The sequence below is a fragment of the Myodes glareolus genome, chromosome 17, assembly GCF_982192425.1.
Source record: "Myodes glareolus chromosome 17, mMyoGla1.1, whole genome shotgun sequence".
NCBI classification, from domain to species: Eukaryota; Metazoa; Chordata; class Mammalia; order Rodentia; family Cricetidae; genus Myodes; species Myodes glareolus.
The window spans coordinates 47,330,564-47,352,878 of NC_142042.1; the positions used below are offsets into that span (position 1 = coordinate 47,330,564).

At 42.3% G+C, this 22,315-nt stretch overlaps 1 protein-coding gene across 3 annotated transcripts in view; it reads right to left on the reverse strand.

Moving 5' to 3' along the window:
* Vav3 (vav guanine nucleotide exchange factor 3) overlaps positions 1 to 22,315 on the reverse strand; it is a 316,005-nt gene that overhangs the window by 236,873 nt on the left and 56,817 nt on the right. For all 3 annotated transcript variants that reach the window (XM_048443543.3, XM_048443541.3, XM_085677808.2), the window contains exon 2: positions 7,034 to 7,150. In XM_048443543.3, coding sequence (XP_048299500.3) covers positions 7,034 to 7,150 — 117 coding nt within the window. The remainder of the gene's footprint in view (positions 1 to 7,033; positions 7,151 to 22,315) is intronic.

The following is a 22,315-nucleotide window of genomic DNA, read 5'->3' on the forward strand; positions in this document are numbered from 1 at the left end:
CTAGGTTCTATCCTCAGTGAATAAAAAATTATAACATTAGTGTTAATCATAGCAATGAATATAGTAATAGCTAGTGTTTCCTGAGTCCTAACATTACACTGACGCACACTCACTTTGCATATGTTATTTTACTAAGCATACACTGATCCTCAACTTGTAGGTCAGGAAGCCGGAGCTCAGAGAGGTTAGACACTCAAGACCACAGCCTAATAAGGAACACAGAACTCAAATCGAGATCTACCTTAGAAGCGCTGTTCTTAACCAAACTAGAATTTAATCTTTTCAATGTTCTTATCTTTTTCATTGCCAAACCTCTACCCTGATGCTCTAAATTCCTCTTGATGTGACTGTTCTGAACCTCAACATGTTGACACTGTCCTACAGGCTACTGCAATAACCTCTGGCCTAGTGTGATTCTCTTTGATTCAAGAAAACACATCAATCACCCCATATTTGCAAGGTGCTCTACAATCCCTGGAACTGAGGACACAAAGTCTATGGTTAAACGAAGTGGGGACAGACATTAAATGCTCACCTGGGTAGGATGGAAGCCTCAATGCAAGTCCTACAACCTGCTCAAAATGACCTCATTAAAAAAAAGCCCCACATGCTCATGCACCACAGATGGACTGACTGACAATGTGGGAGGACACACTTCCAAACAGCTTGAGTTCATCAAAATGGCAAACAGGACACAGTGACAGCCAACACATGACATGAAACGAGCAAATGTCCGGATCCTGACGCAAGGGCTGACCAGAATGGAACAAGGGATTTCTAAGATAATCCCAGGGGTGAGAAACATTGCTTTAAAAACCTGTCTCTTAAGCAAAGAAAGCAGCAAGATTTTATTTATGGTTGTTGCCATAAAGTCAGAATGCTGAAAAGTTAGAAAATAATGAATTTTTTTTAAATAGAAGCTCAAAGACAAAGCGAGGTTATGTAAGAGGACTAAAAGAACAAGGATGCTTCTCTCCAGAGCAGGCTGGCGGCTGCCTGAGGCAAGGACCCAGTCTCCTTCTCAGCACCCAAGAAACTACCACCACTTGTTAACCTCAGGCCTCTGCTGCTTCCAGAAAGAGGCCAGGCTACCAAGCCCTGGTCCTGCGTGGAATGCATGGCCACTCGGAGTTAGGAGCAGCAATCATCTTATGCTGAGGCTCCTTTCTTTCGATAGGTTAGACAAGCTGTAATTGGATCCAATTAGAATTTGTGTTGACGTTAACTCAGAGCAAATTGAAGTGAAGGGGCACTGAATAGAGAACCCAATACTAGGAATCAGGGCACCACTGAAAGGCAAAATAATTGTAGGCCATTCTATGAAATTCGAATGTGTGCTCTTCACCATGAGAAAATTATCATTCATCTTGTTTGATTGACATTATCCCGGGATAGTCTTAATTTCCAAAAGCAAACACATCCACGTCAGGCCTATAATTCTAAATACGTTGCCAAAACCAGCACTAAAGAAGAGGTTAGGTGGAGACTAGGGAACATCATGATGTCACGAAGGGCAGAGGGGACAGCTGAAAGCTATTTGTGTATAAGTGAGAACCTATGACGCCCTTCTCTGCCTAGACTTACTCACTTGGGCCACCATTACACTGTGCCTCACACCGCATCCTGAATCTGACCTTTCCTCGCAGATGAACCAGTCCAAAACTGAATTCAAAGTCAATGAGTCTCTCATGCTCTTTAATTTTAAAAAATCTTTGGTTTCTTCTTCATGTTCAACCACTTCCCTGACCATCCAGTGAGACCCAAAACAAGGACAGCAGAGAAGAGTAGAGAGGTGAAAGGCCAGGTTGCCAGATCCTGTTCCTAACCCCAAGGCAGGTGTCGAACCCTCTGTGCCTTCCTTTACCCATCACACTTACAGGCTGCCTTCACAGTGCTTTGAGAAGCACACGACTCAGTGGTAACAAGCACTCTGAAAACTTCAAAGTGCAGAAAAAACAAAATATTATCATTATAATTATGTTTCTAGACCCCCAAAGCCACCAAATAAATGTGGGTTTTAAGTTTTCTATGAGTAGAAATTGAAGCACTTCAACATATATGTTAGCACGGGTTACCTCAAAGCGGCTTCAACATATATGTTAGCATGGGTTACCTCAAAGCAGCTGCACCACCAGAGCATCTCACCCCAAAATAAATGAAGAGGTCCTTGTTGCTGCTTAAAATGGCATTCCATAGCATGAATAACAGAATACAGAGACAGATATTGGGGTTCAACCTGGAGATCAGAATAGCCAACCAGTCAACCACTAAAGAGACCTTTTACCTCTACCAAATCTTCCAACCGAAGGGGCCAGATCCTGGAGTTAAAGGTGTGTGCCACCAGTCCCTGACCTGGTTGACTAGAATGGCTGTATTGGCCTCTGATCTTCAGGCAGCTTTATTTATTAAAACACAAATAATATACCACTATAGTGTTTCTGCTTAACCTCCCACCCTGTATACTAGAACAATTCAAACAGTTCAGGCATAGACTATTCCCCGATTCACAGAGTCCCCTGGATGGAGTCATTGTAAGGTCCCCATCTGCAAGCTGAATCACAGATCTGTCGCTTCCTTAATGGGAGGTGTTTTGTATCACTTCTCCATATTGTATTTTTTTCATCATCCGATTCTTCCCACACGGCTCAAAATTCCGGATACCAGGAAAGGTTTTTAAACACAGATTTCATTTGTGTTCTTTCTCTTCTGCCCCCACCCATCCACAAGAAACAGTAAAGAAACACTTGTTTCTCATTTTCTCTTTCACCCAATCTCCTTGACAAGTCAAAGGCTGACCCAGCAGATAACACCAGCATGTGATTTCCTTGTCTTAATTTCTCCCTTAGGATGTGCAATTCTCTCTGGGCTGAGCGCCAGGCTTTGGCTGCATGTCTTAGATCCCACAAGAAAAGCCATGCAACCCATGCCACAGTCTGTTTCTCAGGCATGCGTCTCTCAGGTTCTGCAGTACATTCTCCACCCCCAGTCATTGAGCAGGCATGCCACTCCATACCAAAGACAAGAAGAGTCCTCTCTGGAAGCCTCACCTACAAAGGTTCAGCTACAGTTACCTACCTCACCACCCACAGCAGGGGCACCGCAATTGCTATGACAGTAAGGGGGCGCACCATTTCATCCCAGAGAGACTGAACGACTCTCTGGGACTGGGACTGAACGAGGATGTGATCCAACCAGATTCTCTAAATGTGGCTGGCCTGGAGCCTTTTTGAAAAGCCATTGACAATGACACTGGGACTTGCTTCCTCTGCATATACTGGATTTTGGCGCTCCAGTCTGTTTGGACTCTCACCTTCCGTGGACCTGGAGGGAGGGGGGAGGAACTTGAACTTCCCATAGGGCAGGAAACCCTGACTGCTTTAGGGGATGGAGAGGGAGGAGGAGAGGGAGTGGGGGGAGTGGGAGGGTGTTGGGAGGAGGGGCTGAAATGGAAACTTTTATAATTTAATAAAAAAAAATTAAAAAAAAAAGACAGACATGTCAAGACATTCCACCACCAGACAGCTTAGCTTCAGTTGTCTGGCTCCTTGGCCACCATGGAGGGGAGGGGTCATTGCTCTTCCCAAACTGAGCTTGGGTTCCATTGTGAGCCTGCTGACCATGGCAGGCAGTGCAGCAACTCTTTCCTTAGGTGAACCCTAAATAAACACTCAGCCCTACCCCTTCTCATAAGACTCCAGGGACAAATCAAATACAGTTTCACAAATGTTCAACTTGGGGGAGCAGTGAGTTTAACTGTGGAGGACAGGTGAGGAGTTACTGAAAAGAGTTTGGGTGACCCCAAAGGATGGGAAGTCTTACCTCAGCATGGATGACATATCCCCCATGGGTTCACAAAGTCCTGTGTAATTAGGACAGAATTACCTACAAGTGGCTGAGAGGTACAGGCATGAAGGTCCTATCTATCAGGTGAGTGGGTGCCTGATGACCCTCTTCACCCCCTCCTTCTATGAGTTAACACCAACAATCAATAAGCCCATCTTAGGTGCTGCTTTCAAATAGTCATAGCTACTTTGATGGAGATGCTGACCGTTTATACCGGGAAGGTGGTTTGCTACAGCAGGGAATCACTGTACTATCCAGGGACTCCACGGCTGGGCTATATCCCTAGCCTTGTCCAAATCCCATTTACACCCATATTCCCAATATAAGAAAAAGATTATCAATGACTTAACACTTTATTCAATATTTTTATACTAAAAATTTCAGAACTGCACGAATTACCTCAGGCCTGTCACTTCCAAAATAGGATCTGTAATCAAGAAGACTAGTAACTGCTCAGCAGGACCGGAACTGCATAGTCCTGAACTGTATCTGCATAGACACAAAGCCCCAAGGAGCATGTGCCCTGTAACAGCCAGGCAGCCATGCTTGTATCGTGGCAGAGGGGCAGAGAATTAGCCAGATCTAAGTTCAAACCCTTGCTCTGTCACATATTAAATATGGGACTTGGGTACAGAGTTCCTCATTAGCATAATGAGGAAAATACCAGTGCCTCCCTCATAAGTCTGTGTGAGCATTAAAAATTAATATGTACATGAAAAATTTTAAAAAGCCTGCTTTGTGAGTGTTTAGTAGCTGATGGCACTAACCATTTTACTCAGGGCATTTAATCGCAGTAAGACAACTATATTTTTCTGCAGCTGATGTTAACCACAGTCTGAAGAGAGCGGTCATCAGCACAGATGCCAGCAAAAGCTGAGGACCGTGGAGTAGCAAGTACTGGTTCAAGTCCAAACCACCAACCCAGGTTTAATCCTTTCCCAGTCTTACCACTGTTAGAACACTTTAAGGAACCAGAAACAGAATTTGTTTGTCCCCAAGAACTAAAGAGTTCATGCCTTCGCATTCAAGTTCTTGGAATCTCAACTGTACTCCAGAGCTTCTAAGGTCCAGTCAACTGGACAACTGGACAATTAGTAACTCTACTTAAACAAACCCATGCCTTTTTAAAGGCATTTCTAAAACTTTCTAATCTTCATCAAAATATCTTGAGAACTTAAATGGGGGGGGGGGATCCTTAATGAGCTTTAAAAAGCCAGATTTATTTTTCATCTTTCGTTTCCTTAAATCGTTTTCATTTTCCATTTCCTCAAAAGAGGTTGTGCGGGCTGGGGTCAGGGCCGGAGAAGAGCGGAGGCAGGAGCCTCTCTTGCAGCTGGCAGAACAGCAACGCAGCATGGTGTCTACCAGCTGGACTTCAACTTGATCGCCCTGCCTTCGACGGCAGCTCAGCACAGCTGTAAATAGGCTTCCCTTTGCCCCCTCATGACCTGTCTTCCTGCTCCTTATGCTACCATATTTTACCCGCCCCCCATCACTGTACTTAGGACCCTAAGTCAGTTCAATGACAGCGTGCTGGCAATAAAGACAATCCGTAATGTTACCGCCTCCATTTTCTCCCATGCTGGAGAGAAACCTGATGACCCACAAGGCTGAGAACGGTTCACACTCACAGACTGACTCCGGGTCTAAGCCAGAAAGAGGCTCAGCCTTCCACCTCCCCACATGAAAGAGCTTCCCATCTTTGCTCTGTGCTCGCATCAAAATTCTAACATTTCTGTGACAAGTTTTTGCCAAGAAAACCCATCCAGTGCTTGACCAAATATTACATCCTAGACGGTAAGTAAAATGCCAGTCTCAGGCAGATATTTGGGAAGATACTAGTACCCAGATTAAAGAATAAGGGTGGGCCTGGAGAGATGGCTGAGAAACTCAGCGCACTTGTCGTTCTTGCAGAGGACCAGTTTGGATTGCTAGTACACACACGGTGGCTCCCAGCCGTCTGGAACTCTAGTACCAGGGGCTCTGAGGACACTAGGTGTATTTGTGGTACACAGACATAAGAGCAGGCAAAGCACTCATACGAATAAAGCAAAATATTCTTAAAAGGAGAACTTAGTTTTTTCCTCCCCATCCCAACTTGCAGCTAAGGATCAAAATCAAAGCCTAGCACATGTCAGACAGGCTTTACAGAGAGCTCCACCCCCAGACTTGGCCTAGTTTTCTTTCTCCACTTTCATAATGCAATAGAGTTAGCTAACTCTAGGCTATGCACAGGACAAGGGGTTTAAATTCATATCAATTCATTAAAAAGATGACAATTTTTGAAAGTATAATTTCAATTTTTAATTAATTTATAGGGGGATGCCAAATTCTATGGTATGCATGTGGAGGTCAGAAGACAACTTGCAAGAGTCACTTCTCTCCGCCGTGTGGGTCCTGGCTATCACACAGGTCATCGGGCTTGCTGGCATGCACAGATACCCACTGGGTAATTTCACCTGACCAAAAATACGGTTTCTTTCACAGTGGATTTAGTGCTCACCAAAGTAATAACATAAATAACAAAACCATTTCCATGTGAAAAACATCACTGAAGGGCAAGCAATTCGACAATCTCCCTGTGGTGCTGGAGCTCAGAGAGAGAGGGCAGCCCTAGCATGTGCGAAGTCCTGGGTTTGCCCTCGCACCACACAATACCCACATTTCACGTCTTTTCCAAATAGTTGCTCAAAGTTTTTATATTGAGAACAGTAACTTCACATTCTCGGCTTCCAAAAGTGAGATGCCTTGCAGATAGAGAGAAAGTCAGAGGAAAAGCTTATTGGCCCAGGGACGTGAATATTGACAACTCACCCTGGGAGGAGGCAAGAGCAGGAAGGATGACCTGTGGATAAAAGGCACCCCTGCTTCGAGTCACAAAGCACTTCTGAACTCACCTCCAACGTTGTTGCTGCTGTTTGATCTTGTTCTCTGGAATGCGGCTTTTACTTATTTTCTAAACTACTACATGTGACATTTAAGTATACAATGCAGATACACAGGTCACTTAAGACATTTTGATTTTGGTTAAATACTCTCCAGCAAAAAAAAATAAATAAATAAAATAAAACTAGTCAAGGGCTATGGCTGTGTAGCTCAATAGTGAAGCATTTGCCTATCATATGCAAGACTCTGATTCAATTCCCAGAACTATAGTTAAAGAATTAATTAAAAAGCAAACAATCAGTACCTTTCCAAAGTCACGAACATCAAACAGGTCAAACGCTTCAAACAGTTCACTTTTCCTCATTCCAAATGTCTCACAGCAGGCTGACAGAAATGTTCGGATATTCTTCAGACAGAGAAACTGAGGAAGAAAAAAATAGCATATAATAAATTTTTCTGAGTGTGACCTGTCTTCTGTCACACATATGCTACGATAAAAGTGCCAAGGAAGGACCAATCTGTGCCTTTCTTCTTGTTCTATCTTTTCATGGGTCTGTGAGTCAAACAAAATAATGTTCTACATGTATACAGTGTGTAATCATCACATTCATTGCCCATTGTCCTTTCTTGTCCCCCACCACCTTCTAATTTCTCCCCTCTTTCCAAATACTCACCCTCTTCTGTTTGCACATAAGTTTCAGATTAAATTATGTAGGGCAAAGACAATGTACATTATCTAGCTTCCTAAGCCACCTTATTGCTTTTGATCAACCAGCAGTACTCTGAACTGACTGTGACCAGACAAACATGGTTTATACCCTCTTGAAACTTACATTGAAATACAAGATGACACCTAAGCACAGACATGGAAACAAACCCCTACATTAAATTGTTGTTTATGTTTTTACCTAGGGCCTGGAGAAGGGATCTGGAGAGCAAGGAGGCAGGGGCAGGTGGAGCTTAACTGGGATGATTCGAAGGAGTCTCACCAAGAGGATGGACAGAGAAGGGAGGTAGTCTGAGGTAGGAGTGTCTAGAGACACTAGAGCAGAGTGTGTGCTAGGGAGAAAACTAAAGGTAAGCTGGGAAGGTAGGGGTCAGACAGGGGAGGCCTATTGGGAAGCCTTTATTCTGATATAGAAAATCCCAGAAGTGTGGGCCAAAGGTGAGACAAAATTTCCTGGCTTCTAAGGGTCTTTCAGGAGCCGCTGTGTTGAAGACAGATGGAAGGATATTGGGGTGAGCACACGGTAGGGAGACAGGAGCGTACTGCACCAATCCAAGTGAGAGACGACTGTGGCAAACAAGGATACACGGGCACTGGAGGAGCCACTGACCATCGTGCAGCAATGGGTATGTAAGCCTACAGCCCAGGTGACATAGAAAAGGACTTCTGACCTAAGTTTTGGAATCTTCAGCGGCAGTTCTCAACCTTCTGAATGCTGTGACCTGATGTAGGATGTGCTGCTTTCATTGCTTTAATAAAGAGACTGCCTTGGCCTTTTGATAGGGCAGAAACTTAGGTAGGCGGGAAAGACAGAACTGGGACACAGCCCGCCGCTCGTCTTACAACAGTGACCCTTTTATACAGTTCCTCATGCTGTGGTGACCCCCAGCCATAAAATTATTCTTGTTGCTACTTCGTAGCTGTAATTTTGCTACTGTTGTGAATCGTAATGCAAATATCCGGTATGCGACCACAGGGGATCGTGGCCCACGTGTTGAGAACCACCACTTTAAGAGTAGAGACAACATTAACTGTGACATTGACAGAGGCCGACTTGGACCATGAAGTCTTGGGAGACCAGGAAGAGAAGCCCACAAAGGCGTGTGAGAAAAAGTGGCCAGTGCTGGCAGAGAGATTCAGGAGAGCAGGTGTCCCCCAAAGTCATGTAAAGCAGAGAAGGAGACAAACTATATCCGACGCTCCAGGTGACCGGTAAGACAGAGACGGTCACTCACTGTCTAGGGAACTTGGCAGCGAAGGTTATAGGCTCCTTGACAGTAGGGAAGATCTATGGGGACAGGGACGGGGCAAAGGTTGCCGGGAGCAGATCCTGATACAGGAGAGAGTGAATGTGAAGGCAGGATAGAGGCTGATGAGTGACGGCAAAGGGGACAGAAGCATGACAGTTATCCCGAAAGAGGTATCTTTACCCTTACAGAAGCATGACTGTTATCTAGAGGAGGCATCCTTACAGAAGCATGACAGCTATCCAGAAAAAGGTATCCTTACACAACGAAGTTCTTGAGCAGACAAAGGAGAGAGGTCCCTATGTTGGGATGCAAAGGCTGACCCTGGATTGAGCATGCTAAGCTCAACCATGTGACTGGCACAGGAGGTGGACAGGAAGTTGCTAAGGACAACTTAAGAATCAGACGTTGGGGTTCAATTTTAATATCTAAAAGACACATATCCATCTACACACATATCCCCAGAAGCAAATTTGTTCTAGGTCTGTTTGTTTGTTTGTTTATGACAAGTTCTTAAAATGTCATCCCAGCTAACTTGGAACTTGCAATATAGACCAGAACGGCCTTGAACTCAAAGTAATCTGTATGCCTCAGTTTCTCATGTGAACAATGATGTTATAGACATAAGCAGAAAACACTCTCAGCTTAGTAAGTTAATAATTTTAGAAGCAAGAGCTGCCATGGTACACATCTTAAAAGTTTATGTATTTATGCCAAAACTTTAAAAAACTGTGGCTTATTATATGTCAATAACACCAAAATAATTTCATAAACATAATCTTCTGGTGGTTGGTGTAGTACACACCTGCAACCCCAGCTCATGGGGTGACAGAATGAGTATTAGGAGTTCAGAGTCATCCTCAGCTATACATTGAGTTCAGAGTTAGCCTGGGCTACATGAGAGCATCTCAAAACCAAGGAACAGGGAAAAAAAGAGAAGAAAAGAAAAAAAGAAAAAAAAAAGAAAATTAACCTCCAATAAGTGAGTAACATTAGATAACCATCACATCTTTGTTTTTGTTTCCAAAGCACTGACTATCAATATTGGATCTCGTTTTGCTTTCATGAATTTATAAATTTTGGAAAAAAAAACTCATCTTGCTTTTTCTGCATTCTGATTTGTCATGGACTTAACTTAGACACCTTTTACCCTTTACAGGAATCATTCTCAAAGGCCTAAATATTTCAGGAGGGGTTAAAACCACAAGGGAAGCATCACGAACCCTTTGAAATGGAAACAGTAACCAATCAGCAGAAGCAGCCACTGCCATCTCTTTAAAGATTCATGAGACCTTTACAACACAGCGCCACCCTGCATGCAGCCCCTCCACACAGAATTGCTTATTTACAGATTAAAAGCCTTGCATTCTGCCAACACGGGCAATAATTACTCTCTGAGGGATTATGCAACTGCTCTCTTACAGTATTTTTTTTTTACATAATTAAGTGACGAGAATCATAGCTCGCCATGGTTGCAAATGTCAACCTCTGAGGATGTCTCACTAAACCCACATTTTCCCCATGTGTAGGAACAACTGCAGCGGCCTTCTACTAAAGTGCTTTAATCACGAAAGTCAGAAAAGTAAGAGGCATCAATCAAAGTTGAAACACTTGAAAATAGTCACGAGGCCTGAAAAACAGGCAATGCCTTAACTGGAGCCAATACTAACCTTACTTAACTTTGCAAGTTCAATTCTGTTAAGCTCAACAATTGAACAATGTTAGTCGGGTGCTACTGCCTTTCCAGGGAAGCTTCAAGCCTGATTATCCTCTTTGATACCTGTTCCTTCTAGCCAGCCATTTATGAATGCCTGCAAGGTTACAGACGCTGGAAATGCTAAACAGCTCTGCTTTCGGCTTCTCTAGTAATATTCCCAGGAGCTTTTCACAGCGCCTGAAAATGGGGCTGAGAGCATGCACGGAGCTCGCCATGCACTCTGCACTCCTGAGTGTTCTGCTCTGTGCCCACACAGACACAGAGTTGAGGGACAGATGAGGTGGGCTGTGGCATCATTAGGGAGGCCCCAAACACAGCTGAGCCCGCCAGACTGTGTCCCTCCCCCAAAATATTTGTTACGCTTTGATTCTATTCATTGTTTCTATTTATTTAAGAAATCTAAACAAAGGCTGTGAGACTAATACACCACATAATCCAATCTGTGTAGTTACGACAGTGTCAGGCACGCTTTTGTGCGTGTGTCCTTTATTATCCTGGCCTTTTGGGGTGTCTGTGCTGTTTGAAAGGAGGGTGCAGACAATGTTCTTCACTACTAAATCATTCACCGGGCATCTGACATACCAATAACATCAGCACACATCAAAAACTCTGCTTTCATCGTATTTTCAAATTTCGTTTTAGAAGGAATTAATAATTAATATCCATTGACGATTCAAGTTTCCACCATTCCATCCTCGACTTCTTTCTATAACATTTTTCACTCACGCTAAGATCTACTCCAGTGGTTTTAATTGCATTTGGCCACCTTATCTTTGGGGTATATTTTCGTTTCAGCACATTTTAGCCAAAATATAAATATGTCACTTCCCTCTTCCCTTTCTTCCCTCTAGCCCCTCCTATGCCATGTCACTCCCTGGCACCTCCCATGCTACTCCTCACACTGATAACCTCTTATTTTTATATTATTGCTATATGCACTAATATATAAACAAACCCACTAAGTCCATTTTTGTTGTTCGTGTATATATCAAGACCTGACCACTTCGGATTGGGTAACCAAGGAGGGGGCTCCTCCCTGGGAGAGGCTAATTCTCCCTCTAGGCGGTCACTAGCTGCCTACAGTTCTTTGCCTGGGGGTGGGATACCCATAGCTTTTCCCTCTTCCGCATTAGCATGCTTGTCTGTTGATTCTGCATTGTTCATGCCTTGCTTATGCAGCCATTTCTAGAAGAGGCAACCTAGGAGCAGATATAATATATTTTAAGATTTCTTCTTTTAGATTGAATTTTATGAAAATGCCAGGATAATTAGCTTATAAGACATCCCACATTATTGGTTTGTCTGACAATTTTCCATGGAATCACTAACCTGTTCTTCCAGCATCTACCCTGTCAGAGAACTGAAGTCTAATTGGTAGAAATAACTCATACTGCAGACCTCACAATTCATCACACAGAAGGCACAGGATGAAGCTGACATCTGACTAGTCCTAAGGTCCATCATTTGGTTAAGATGGTTGCTGGTCACTTTACCACTTCTCTATGTATTGGTTTTAACATTCCTACATAGCCTGAATGTGAAAGTCCTATGTCTGCCTTATTTCTAAACCATTTATCACATGGATACACTGACCCCCCTTGCCGTCATCCACTTGGGACTGTAAAATAATGATTTTTTTTCCAGTTCCAGCTTCCTTCCTCACTTACTAACTGATTACTTTATTTTATTTTATTTTATTTTATTGGATTTTAGAGACAGGGTTTCTTGGAGCTTTAGAGGCTGTCCTGGAACTCAGTCTGCAGACCAGGCTGGCCTCAAACTTACAGAGATCCACCTGCCTCTGCCTCCCGAGTCCAGGGATTAAAAGCAAGCACCACCACCATCTGGCTCACTCTTTTATTTTTTTAGAAAAGAAAATCTTCCCATCGTTCTTGTAATTTTTTTTTCTTTTGAGTAAAATTTTCATATGATTCTAAATCTGTTCCCAAAGGCCCTCAGAACCCATCCCTGGGCTCTTCTGCTTAACTTTGTGATCCTGCTTTCTTACGTCAAAGTCTCCCATTCACAGTTTTCAGGACCTGGCTCTGAAATCAGCCACTGCCACCGGCAAGCCGGTTTTCATTTGTAAATAGAATCTAGAAAACAAAAGAGCATCCAGCAACTCCTAGGTCACAGGCGACAGCAATCAGTGAAGCCACACCTCTACCTTATGTGGATGTGACCTAGCACTTGCTGCAGAAAAAGCTATTTAAACAGAACTGGCCTAGGAGGTCTCCAGTGGACCTTTCGCAGAATTCCGCAATCTTCATAGAATGCCTAAGAAGCCAACACACATCTCAATCTTTTCAAAAGGAAAGAAACTGGAGCTCACTGAAGATGACCCATAGCTAGAAATGTGGCTCACACAATATCAGCCAGCACAAGTTTTCCTCAAGTCTTTCATCCTTTGGGATCCAAATGAGTTCCCTGGTCTTTTGTGTCATCGGCAACAGCTTGAATAACTTGCCTGCAGAGAGATCCCTAACAGCACAGAACTAGCCCACCTCACTATTTCATAACCCTCTATTGGTCTTCACCAAAAGTTAGACAACTTTATTAAGGCATCTCACTCATTCACGAGACCACTTTAGGCTGTCTTAGACTTTAAACCCTTAGGAGTCAGGATTAAATAACTTAATTTTTAAATTTTTATATTTGTATACAAGATGAATATTTAATAAGTATGCATGAAGTTCTAATAGCCATATGTTTAGTTTAAAAACATCGGTGAGATGCCTATTACATGTTAGACATCGTGAATGTTCTAAGATAAATCCTCAAGTGGATTCGGAGTGATTAGTATGCCGAAAAGTTAACTGAAAGTACCAAACATAGGGTCCAAATAGGAAATAAAACCCAGAATCTCTCATCCAAGCCTGACTGCAGTCATTTAGGGCACAGGAAACGAACCTGGAGTTGCACAATCGGGTGGCAATGCTATGCAAATGTGCGGTTTCTCTCGGAGTCCTGGAGTGTGGAGGAAACTTTCTGAAATAACTGAGGCCATGCAACGTGAGGGGTAAGAGTCGCTAGGACTGCAACGGCTGATGTTTGGATGAGGAAGGAAACAGAGTGTCAGGGTGTGTGTGAGGAGGAGAGATAGGTAAGGCGTGGACCCCTAAAGGAGGGGGACAGAGGGAGTGACTGGCGGGCAGGACACAGACCTGGAAAGGAGCAGTGTCAGGACCGAGGGGGACTGCAGTTACCCAGCCGGACAAAGAGGCTAAAGGGTTCTAGGAAGAAGACGGAAGCATAGATTAGCATTGCACTTTAGGTGTTTTGAGTGCTTATTCTGCTCCAGGTTCTTTGAGAAATATCGGTGCTATTTAGTCCTCACGACAGCCCAATCAGGAGAATTTGGGTTTTCTTTTATATCTGCAGAGGCTTAGAGATTTATTCAAACTTAGAAAATCACATACTAAGTTACACAGATATCACATTGTAGCGCATGAAGAAAAACACAGCTTTCTTTTTATCATGAAGTAAGTTAGACAGGAAAAACAAAACAATTAGGACTACACCGCATTAACCTAAGAAGGGCTGATAGTCATTGAGACCGGAAGGGTGGAAGCAGGAAAAGAAAGAACTCTAGGTCATATGGAAAGGGTAAGGGCTGGGAGAAGACAGACTGACAATGGCACCCATATCTCCATCACTGAACAGCCAGCACCGGCATTTACTGAAATGGCAACAGCAAATGGGGCGCAGAGTGCACGGATGAAAGTGAAGACAGGCTGAGTCAGTGAGTTCTAGTCTTCATGTGTGGAAAGGCCCAGTGGGTCTGACATCCCTCTCAGGAGTCCCCAGGGATGAGTGATGAAATCTAAGAGCAAAGCCGCCCTGCATTCACTTGCCCCTTCAGTTCTCTGCCGCTAAACAGACACCACGCCTGTGCATTTTCCTGGCAGATCAGCAGGGACCAGCAGGGTTTCATGGGCATTGGTCTGTGAGTAAAACTCAGCTAGATCATGTGCTGTCTTCGAAGTACTCCATCTGGACCCTAACACAACAAATATCTTCAAGGATGTTGAGGGAAGAAGGCAGACAGAGGAATGAGAGATTGCTTTGTGCTAACCAGCTACTCAAAACACTAGAATGATTCTCCCCTGAATTTCCACCTTGTTTGCAACAGATTCTTTTGCCATGCATGCGATGTCCACCAGGGAGATGGTCATGGGAGCGTTGGGATCACACACTCGCCAAAGTGTCTCGCTCTATACGGGTGCTAGGGATCCAAACACAGCTCTTTGGGTTCGCACAGCAAGGGCTTTGTCCCCTGGACCATCCCCTTAGTCCACCCAAGTCTGTTTATTTGTTTTGTGTGTATTTAACGACAGTGTACAAGCCTGGCAAGTGTATTTTGCTGGAATGGTTATGCTCCTAAGTGTAGGGCTAACTTGCAGGCTGCACATTGTCTTCTCTGCTCTGCAGCCCCTGGCTCACACCTGTTCTGGAAACATGCACACTGGATTGGAACACCGGTTACCCAACTATCATCCCAAGAAGCAGTAAACACATTGAGAACTGAGAATGTATGTACCCCAGGAAGCTTCCCACCAGCACCTGGCTTTAAATAAACTTCTGAATGGATGCTGAAGCAGCTTGTTTACAGGGAAAGAGAAGGAAAAGGATTAACTACAAACTATCTTTCGGCTGCCAAGAAACTCAGAGTAAATTTTTACATTAAACTGTCATCATATCCTTGTACCTATATGCCAGTACAGCAATACATCTTTTTTATTAAGTTACTTCAAAGTCTCTTGGAGAGACTGGAAAGATGGCTCAGAAGTTAAGAGCATTTGCTGCTCTTTCCGGAAGATGAGGGCTTGGATCCCAGCACCTAAATTGGGAGGCCTAAGACCACCTGGAACTCCAGACTCAGCGATCTGATGCCCTCTTCTGGCTTCTGTGGGTACCTGCATACACGCAGCATACAGGCAGACACACACAGAGACACAGGCATAGCACAGACCGAAAGACAGACAAACAGACACACACACATTTAAATTTTTAAAAATCTTAAGAAACATTTGTGTGAACTTGGTGGTATGATATTTACAAACAAAATGAAGGAAGATTTCAAATTAGTAGACTATTATTGCCATAAGTGTTTTGTCTGTGTTGTCAGCTTGTGGTGCATGGCTCAATGATGGCTACTAGCTGACCCTCAGGGTACCCTGGCCAATAGTCACCATCACTCTGGTTTTTATACCAGTACAGCAGGGGTTAATAAGAGTAATGATAGTAGTGCTGCTGACTAAACTGGGTGGCAATGGACCTGAAGAGGACACACCCAACAGACACACCCACACCTAGGTTAGAAATTGACTGACCATCCCAGGCATCAGCATCTCAGAACAACAGGCCACACACACACACACACACACACACACACAAAGAAAAAAAAAAACAGGTCTCTCCTGGATCAAAGTATGGAGACACCTTGTTTGTGTCAGCTCAATAGGATGGAGGCTGGGGCAGTCCCTCCCTGAAGAACAGCATTCACCAAGAAGGACAACTCATCCGTGCAGCCTGGCACTTTTAAAGATAACCCCTGCAGACCTGCCTTTCACACACAACAGGAACAAATGTTAAGTGTGCTTTGTGTTTTCTATTGCTGAGTTTGCTGATGGTGGTGTTTTTATTAATTTTTAGGAATTTCATACAAAGTATTTTGACCATATTTCCCTCCGAATCCTCCATTAACTCCTCACAGATCCATTCCCAATTCCAAGAAGATCAAATATTCCAATGTTAGACCTGAAACTCGGAAATTTCTAGAAGAGAGAGCAGGGAGTGTCCTTCAGGATACAGGCTCAGGGAAGAACTTTCTGAATAAAGCTCCAGTTGCCAAGAGAGGAACACTACAGTTAACAAGTGGGACCCATAAAATTAAAACCACTTTGGACTGCAAAGGGAATGGCTAATCATTTGAAGAGGCAGCCTACAGGATGGAAACAAACCCTGCAGAATAGAGACAAAGGGCCAACTGCCCCTCTGATGAAGGATGTACATCTCACATGATGGAACACCAATCAAACAAACCACCCAGTTTAAAAGTGGGCTATGGAGCTGAATAGAGCTCCCAGAAGGTCTACGAATGGCTATGAATCATTCTTAAAACATCCATCGCCCTCACCCACAGGGAAACACAAATTAAATTACTTTGAGATTTGATCTTACTCCAGTTAGAAAGGCTAAGATTAAGAAAAGATACTTCAATAGACTCTGGGCAGTTGGCATTGATCTCAACAGGTGCAAGCAGAAACTTACTGTTTCTTTGGCAAAAGTGATGTTGTTAATGACAGCAGTTGTAAAATACATGATTTTAATCCATTATATCAGCATTATGTAAGTATCTGACTAATTATTCTTTAAGGTAGAATTCCTTTACATCCTGAATTACCACAACACACAAAATCAGCAGCTGTTCGCTCTGTCCTTTAGTAGATTTTCTTTATATAAAAAGTCTACACCTTGATGTTTGATTCTTCTAGCTTCATGATAAATGCCCCCAATTCCCAAATTTGAATATAAGCAAGTTCTTTAAAATGAAATCTATTGCTAGGCATATGTCATAGTATTTTCAGTTCAAAATACTTGGTGTCTAATCACATGAAGCCAGGGCACAGGCGTGCCACTTGTGCATGGAGTCACTAAGGTACTGGAACCCACGCGGCACAGCCTGGGTCATGTGTGCAGTACTTGACTGGAGACTGTGTGGGTTGGTCTCTTCATCTGAGATCTATATAAACTTTCCTGACAAGCCTTCATTTTTCCCAGTTTAACTTCTGCTTGCTCCTTTCTTTGTGACAGTCAAGTAGAGATGACATAAATCCCTAAATTACAAAGAAAATAAGACTCAGTTCACAAAACAGGTTCTCCAGGCTCTACCAACCATTCTGCTGTTATGGTTCCCGCTAAAAAGGTTTGGGGATGATTTTTAAAATCTTTATTAATTTCTGCATGTGAATAAAAGTGTTTTAAAAGGATTAATGGCTGCTTTATAATCTTACAGTATGTTAAATAAGACAGGGGACAAGGCTGTTGGACCACCGCCACTGTAAAGGAGGCTTCTGAGGTGCAATTGAAAATGAAACGAAGCGTTTCCCCACATGAGTTCACCTTCAGAGAGGAGAGCCATAAATAACTTTTCTCTGAAGTAACCAAAACAACAAAATATTAAACTGTTATTCAGGTCAGCAGAAACTTTCATGTTAAAGCAAGCAAACCACCTTACCCCTCAGGATGCTTGAGAGCCTTCCTTTCCTTCTTTCTTCTTTTCTTTACTTAATACATTTTAACTCTACTGTAATTACATCACTTCCCTTCTTCCTTCTCTTCCCCCAAGTCCCCCCATGCCCTCTCTCAAAAGAACGCCCTGTTGATCATAATTGTTATATTCTAGCTGATATTCAGAGTAGGCTTCGGCTCACGAGATTAACTCTGGAACACACTGCTTTTCTGTGCTAAGTGTGACTCCAGAGCTCCCCACACTTCTAACCTCTCATCTTGTCTTGGTAGCTACATCCCTCCAAATTGAGCATCAATATCAAATTTTACATAAGTCAAAAGATGAGCTCACTGAGGTTTTGCAGTCAAGGGCTTATAACAATTAAAAGATCTCCCCAAAAGCTTTGGCAATGCCTGGGTTGTTTGGGAGTTCCCACGGGGCCACTTTGGCCAACAAAGGGATTAGACGTAACCCATTTTTTGCACTGGAGGCCTTTGGTGATAAGAGCTGTTCAGGAGGATTTAGGGAAGAGGAAATGTAATCAGAATATATTATAAAGAGAAAAATAACTATTTTCAATAAAAAAAATAGAAAAAATGTGCAAAAAATAAAGCTCTAAAAGTAAGGGTTTTTTAATGAAAAGAAGAAAAAAAAAAGACCTTCCCAAATAAACCGAGTCAGTGGGTGGGTAATATAGATACAAATCTGCCAGAGACCACTCTGAACCAATAAAGTAAATGATCTTCTTATAATCTTTATCAGATATAATTGCTAACATATATACATTGCAGTTACATCACGACTGTTCTATGCATATCTGTACCGCCATTGATCATACAAGTCACCGCTCGTCCTTCTCTATACCGCCATTGATCATACATGTCACCCTCGTCCTTCTCTATACCGCCACTGATCATACAAGTCACCGCTCGTCCTTCTCTATACCGCCATTGATCATACATGCCACCCTCGTCTTTCTCTATACCGCCACTGATCATACATGTCACAGCTCGTCCTTCTCTATACCGCCATTGATCATACATGTCACCACTCGTCCTTCTCTTGCTCACTATTCTCTTCCTCCTCAGTCTGAATTCCTACCTCTCCCTTATGATCCAACTCCTACCTCTTCCTTATGATCCAACTTCTACTTTGGGATTTTTAAGACTACACAAATAAGTGAAAACATTGACTACTTATATTTACGTTTACAATGTAACATTTTCCATCTGTTTCTCTTTAAATGCTATTTTGCTCCTTACTTGTGACTGCACAGCCTTCCGCTGTGTGTATGAACCACACATCCTCGGTCTACTCCTCTGTCGATAGAAGACTAAGCTAATTCCATAATTTAGCTATGATGAATAGAGCATTGATTAAACAGGTATGCAGGTAATACGACTAATTCCTCTGGTCATTATCATTCTGGTGATACTATTCTGGTGATTACTATTAGTACTGCTGGATTATATGGTAGTTCTATTTTGGGTTTTTGAGCAACTTCCAAACTGTTTCCACAGCAGAAGTAACACAGCTTTTGATGGCAGAGTCAGGATTGACATCCACGCTTTTGTGTGTTCCAAGTTGTTCTATTCTCCTATGCATGAATAGGCGAGCGCTGATGGGAAAACAGCAATGGCTGAAAACTCAATTCTCCCCCTGCACAACTGAGTGAACACTACCAAGGCAATACGATGAAAGCGATAGAGCATCTGAGCTAACCATGGCCAGCACTGAGTGAGAAAGGAGGCTGCCCACGCGAGTTCAGTAGTGTTGTGGAGAATGAGTGCTATTCCAGACAGAGGAAAAGAATGGAGAATACTCTATAAGTCATTGTCCAGGTTACAGCATTCTTACCTTAAATACAGCAATAAGATAAAGGAACTTAAATAAGGACCACCCATGGTTTATAATGACATCCATCTTCCCTTTTGGAAATCGGACATGCACTGCAAATGGCTGGGTAAAAATCATACAGCACAGTTCAAATGAAGCTGGAATTTTAAAATTGTCTTTTAAAGTCTATAAACCATATCTGCTTCATAGCACTGAGGAGGCAACAGATACTTAACACACTAAAGAAACAACTTGACTCAGGAAGTTATACTATTCAAAAGGCACTTTCGATTTGGTGGAAAAGTGGCCAGGTGAAGTGTCTGGAAATTGCAGAAAGTAATTCCGAAGAGTATAGAAGACAAAGTGTTTGCCAGAGTTGGAGTTAAAGGATCTGACGTTCAATTGAGTAAACTTAAGTTCACAGGGACATTTTGACTCAAAGACAGAAAACTGAAGGAAACTGACTGTGGTAATTAACTTGAGTAAATACCTACTCGCTCGCGTTGCCAACTTTTAGCTTTATTACCTGACACAGAGCCTCTCTTCTGGTTTCTACTCTATGTTCTACCATCTACAGTACAGTAAAATGACGTTCAGGGTTTCTTTCTAGGCTCTGCATGACAGCTTGGCACCTGCACTAAGTCACTAGCCTGATAAAAACTGAAATATGAGATTGGTGTTTCTATTATCTATCTATAATTTGTAAATAAATACATTTTAATTCAGTATTTTTGTCATAGTATTTATACATCAATCATATTGATTTGTTTAGGAATCAATCATATGTCTATCTACAGAGTAGGGTATACTTTACTTACTTTTTAGGCTCACTTTTCTTGTCTTTTCTTATATAAAGTAAGGATGTTAAAATTCAGGTCACAGAGATGAAGAGCTGACAAGCAGGAGAGTGAGTCACAAAAGAGCAGAGAAAGAAATTTCTCCTGATCTCTGCCAGTCAAGGACAGGTTTTCCTGTGTCACATTCTCCATGTGCCTGAGGCTTCAGTCTGCAAACAACTAGATCAGCAGTTCTCAACCTTCCTAATGTTACAACCCTTTAAAATAGTTCCTCTTGCTGTGGTGACCCCCAACCATAAAATTCTTGCGCTGCTACTTCATAACTGTAATCTTGCTGCTGTTATGAATCATAACAGAAATATCTGATATGCAGGATATCTGATATGTGATCCCTACAAAAAGGCCATTTGACTTCCCAAAGGGGTCATGACCCACAGGTTGAGACCACTGTGCTAGATGATTCTAGATTAAACAACCAGAAAACCTCATACCAAACCAGAAAATACAAAAATAAAACTTAGACATATGGCATGAAGCTTGGTCGCATTGCTGAAACTTCAGTGTCATTCTTCAGATAAAGGATAGATAATAGATAAGTAGAAGATAGATAGATGGATGGATGGATGGATAGATAGATAGATAGATAGATAGATAGATAGATAGATAGATAGATAATATAGATAGGTAGATAGATAGATAGATGGATAGATAGATGACAGATAGATAGACAGACAGACAGACAGACAGATAGATAGATAGATAAATAGATAATATAGATAGGTAGATAGGTGGGTAGGTAGGTAGGTAGGTAGGTAGATAGACAGACAGACAGACAGACAAGTGCCAGACACACAGAGTCACATGATATGTGCCATCAGTTACTCATTTACTTAACAAATGGATACACTTCTAGTACTCTGATTCCATTTCATGACTATAAGCAAAAAACGACAATAACATTTTAATTGATTTGCTATTAATGTCTCGTGGTGACACACTGGCTACCTTTCTCTTACCTTACAAACTGTCTTCTTTTTCAGGTTTGATTTTTGTGTCTAGGAAAAATATTTCTTCTAAGGGTATCCATCCCCAACAACATAAGAAAAACAAATTTAAAACAGAAAGTGTTTAGTTTGACTTTTCAGAGCCTATGCATTCTGAACAAAGGCATATGAAGCTACTTTTAAACAATTAAGCACCAAATAAAATAATTTTCTACAATGGCAAACTTTTCTTCTAATTAAGCAGATATAGTTATCAATATCCCCACAAAATCACAAGTAATTAAAAAACTACCCCAAATAAATGCCATGTAAAAATAAGACATCATGATATTTCATGAACATACTGGTTCCATAAAGAATGTCTAACAGGGACGAAGCTAACTAAGCAATTCACATACGCCAACTAGGGCATACACAAGGTGCTGATTGGGGCTGCCACACTTCCATGGCCGCCAATGTCCTCCCTCAAAGACACTTCCAAATGCCCAAAGTGTTTCTCATATACATCTAGAAATAGCATTGAATATTTCACGCAGGTAGAGTCACTGTGGCACAAATGCCTGGGAGGTATTAAATGCTAATTAAAGTAGATTTTCAGGCAGGAACTTCTCTGAGCAAAACCATAGCCAGTGGTAGTTTCACCACACAGAATGAGCTTGAAACTAGCTAAAAATGCAATTTTCTCTTCTTAAAACTATAAAAGTAGGGAAGAGTTGCCATTGAAAATGACACCAGATTTCTGGGTCAATTGTCCTCCTCTATAGTCATTTCTCCCTGACTGCAGAAAGTTCCAGAATAACTGTCAGAAATCTCAAGTACCCTAAAACCTCACCATAGGAGGGTAACATACACCTCTTAACACATGAATCTTCATGATTAGGAGCATGAAAAAGTGGTTCCTAAATCTTGCCAGACACATCTCAAAGAAAGACAGAAGCGCACACTGATAATTTGATAGTGTGACTATGTATGATTTGCTAAGATAGATGCTTTCTTAATAATTCTTGAATATTTGCAGTAGGGC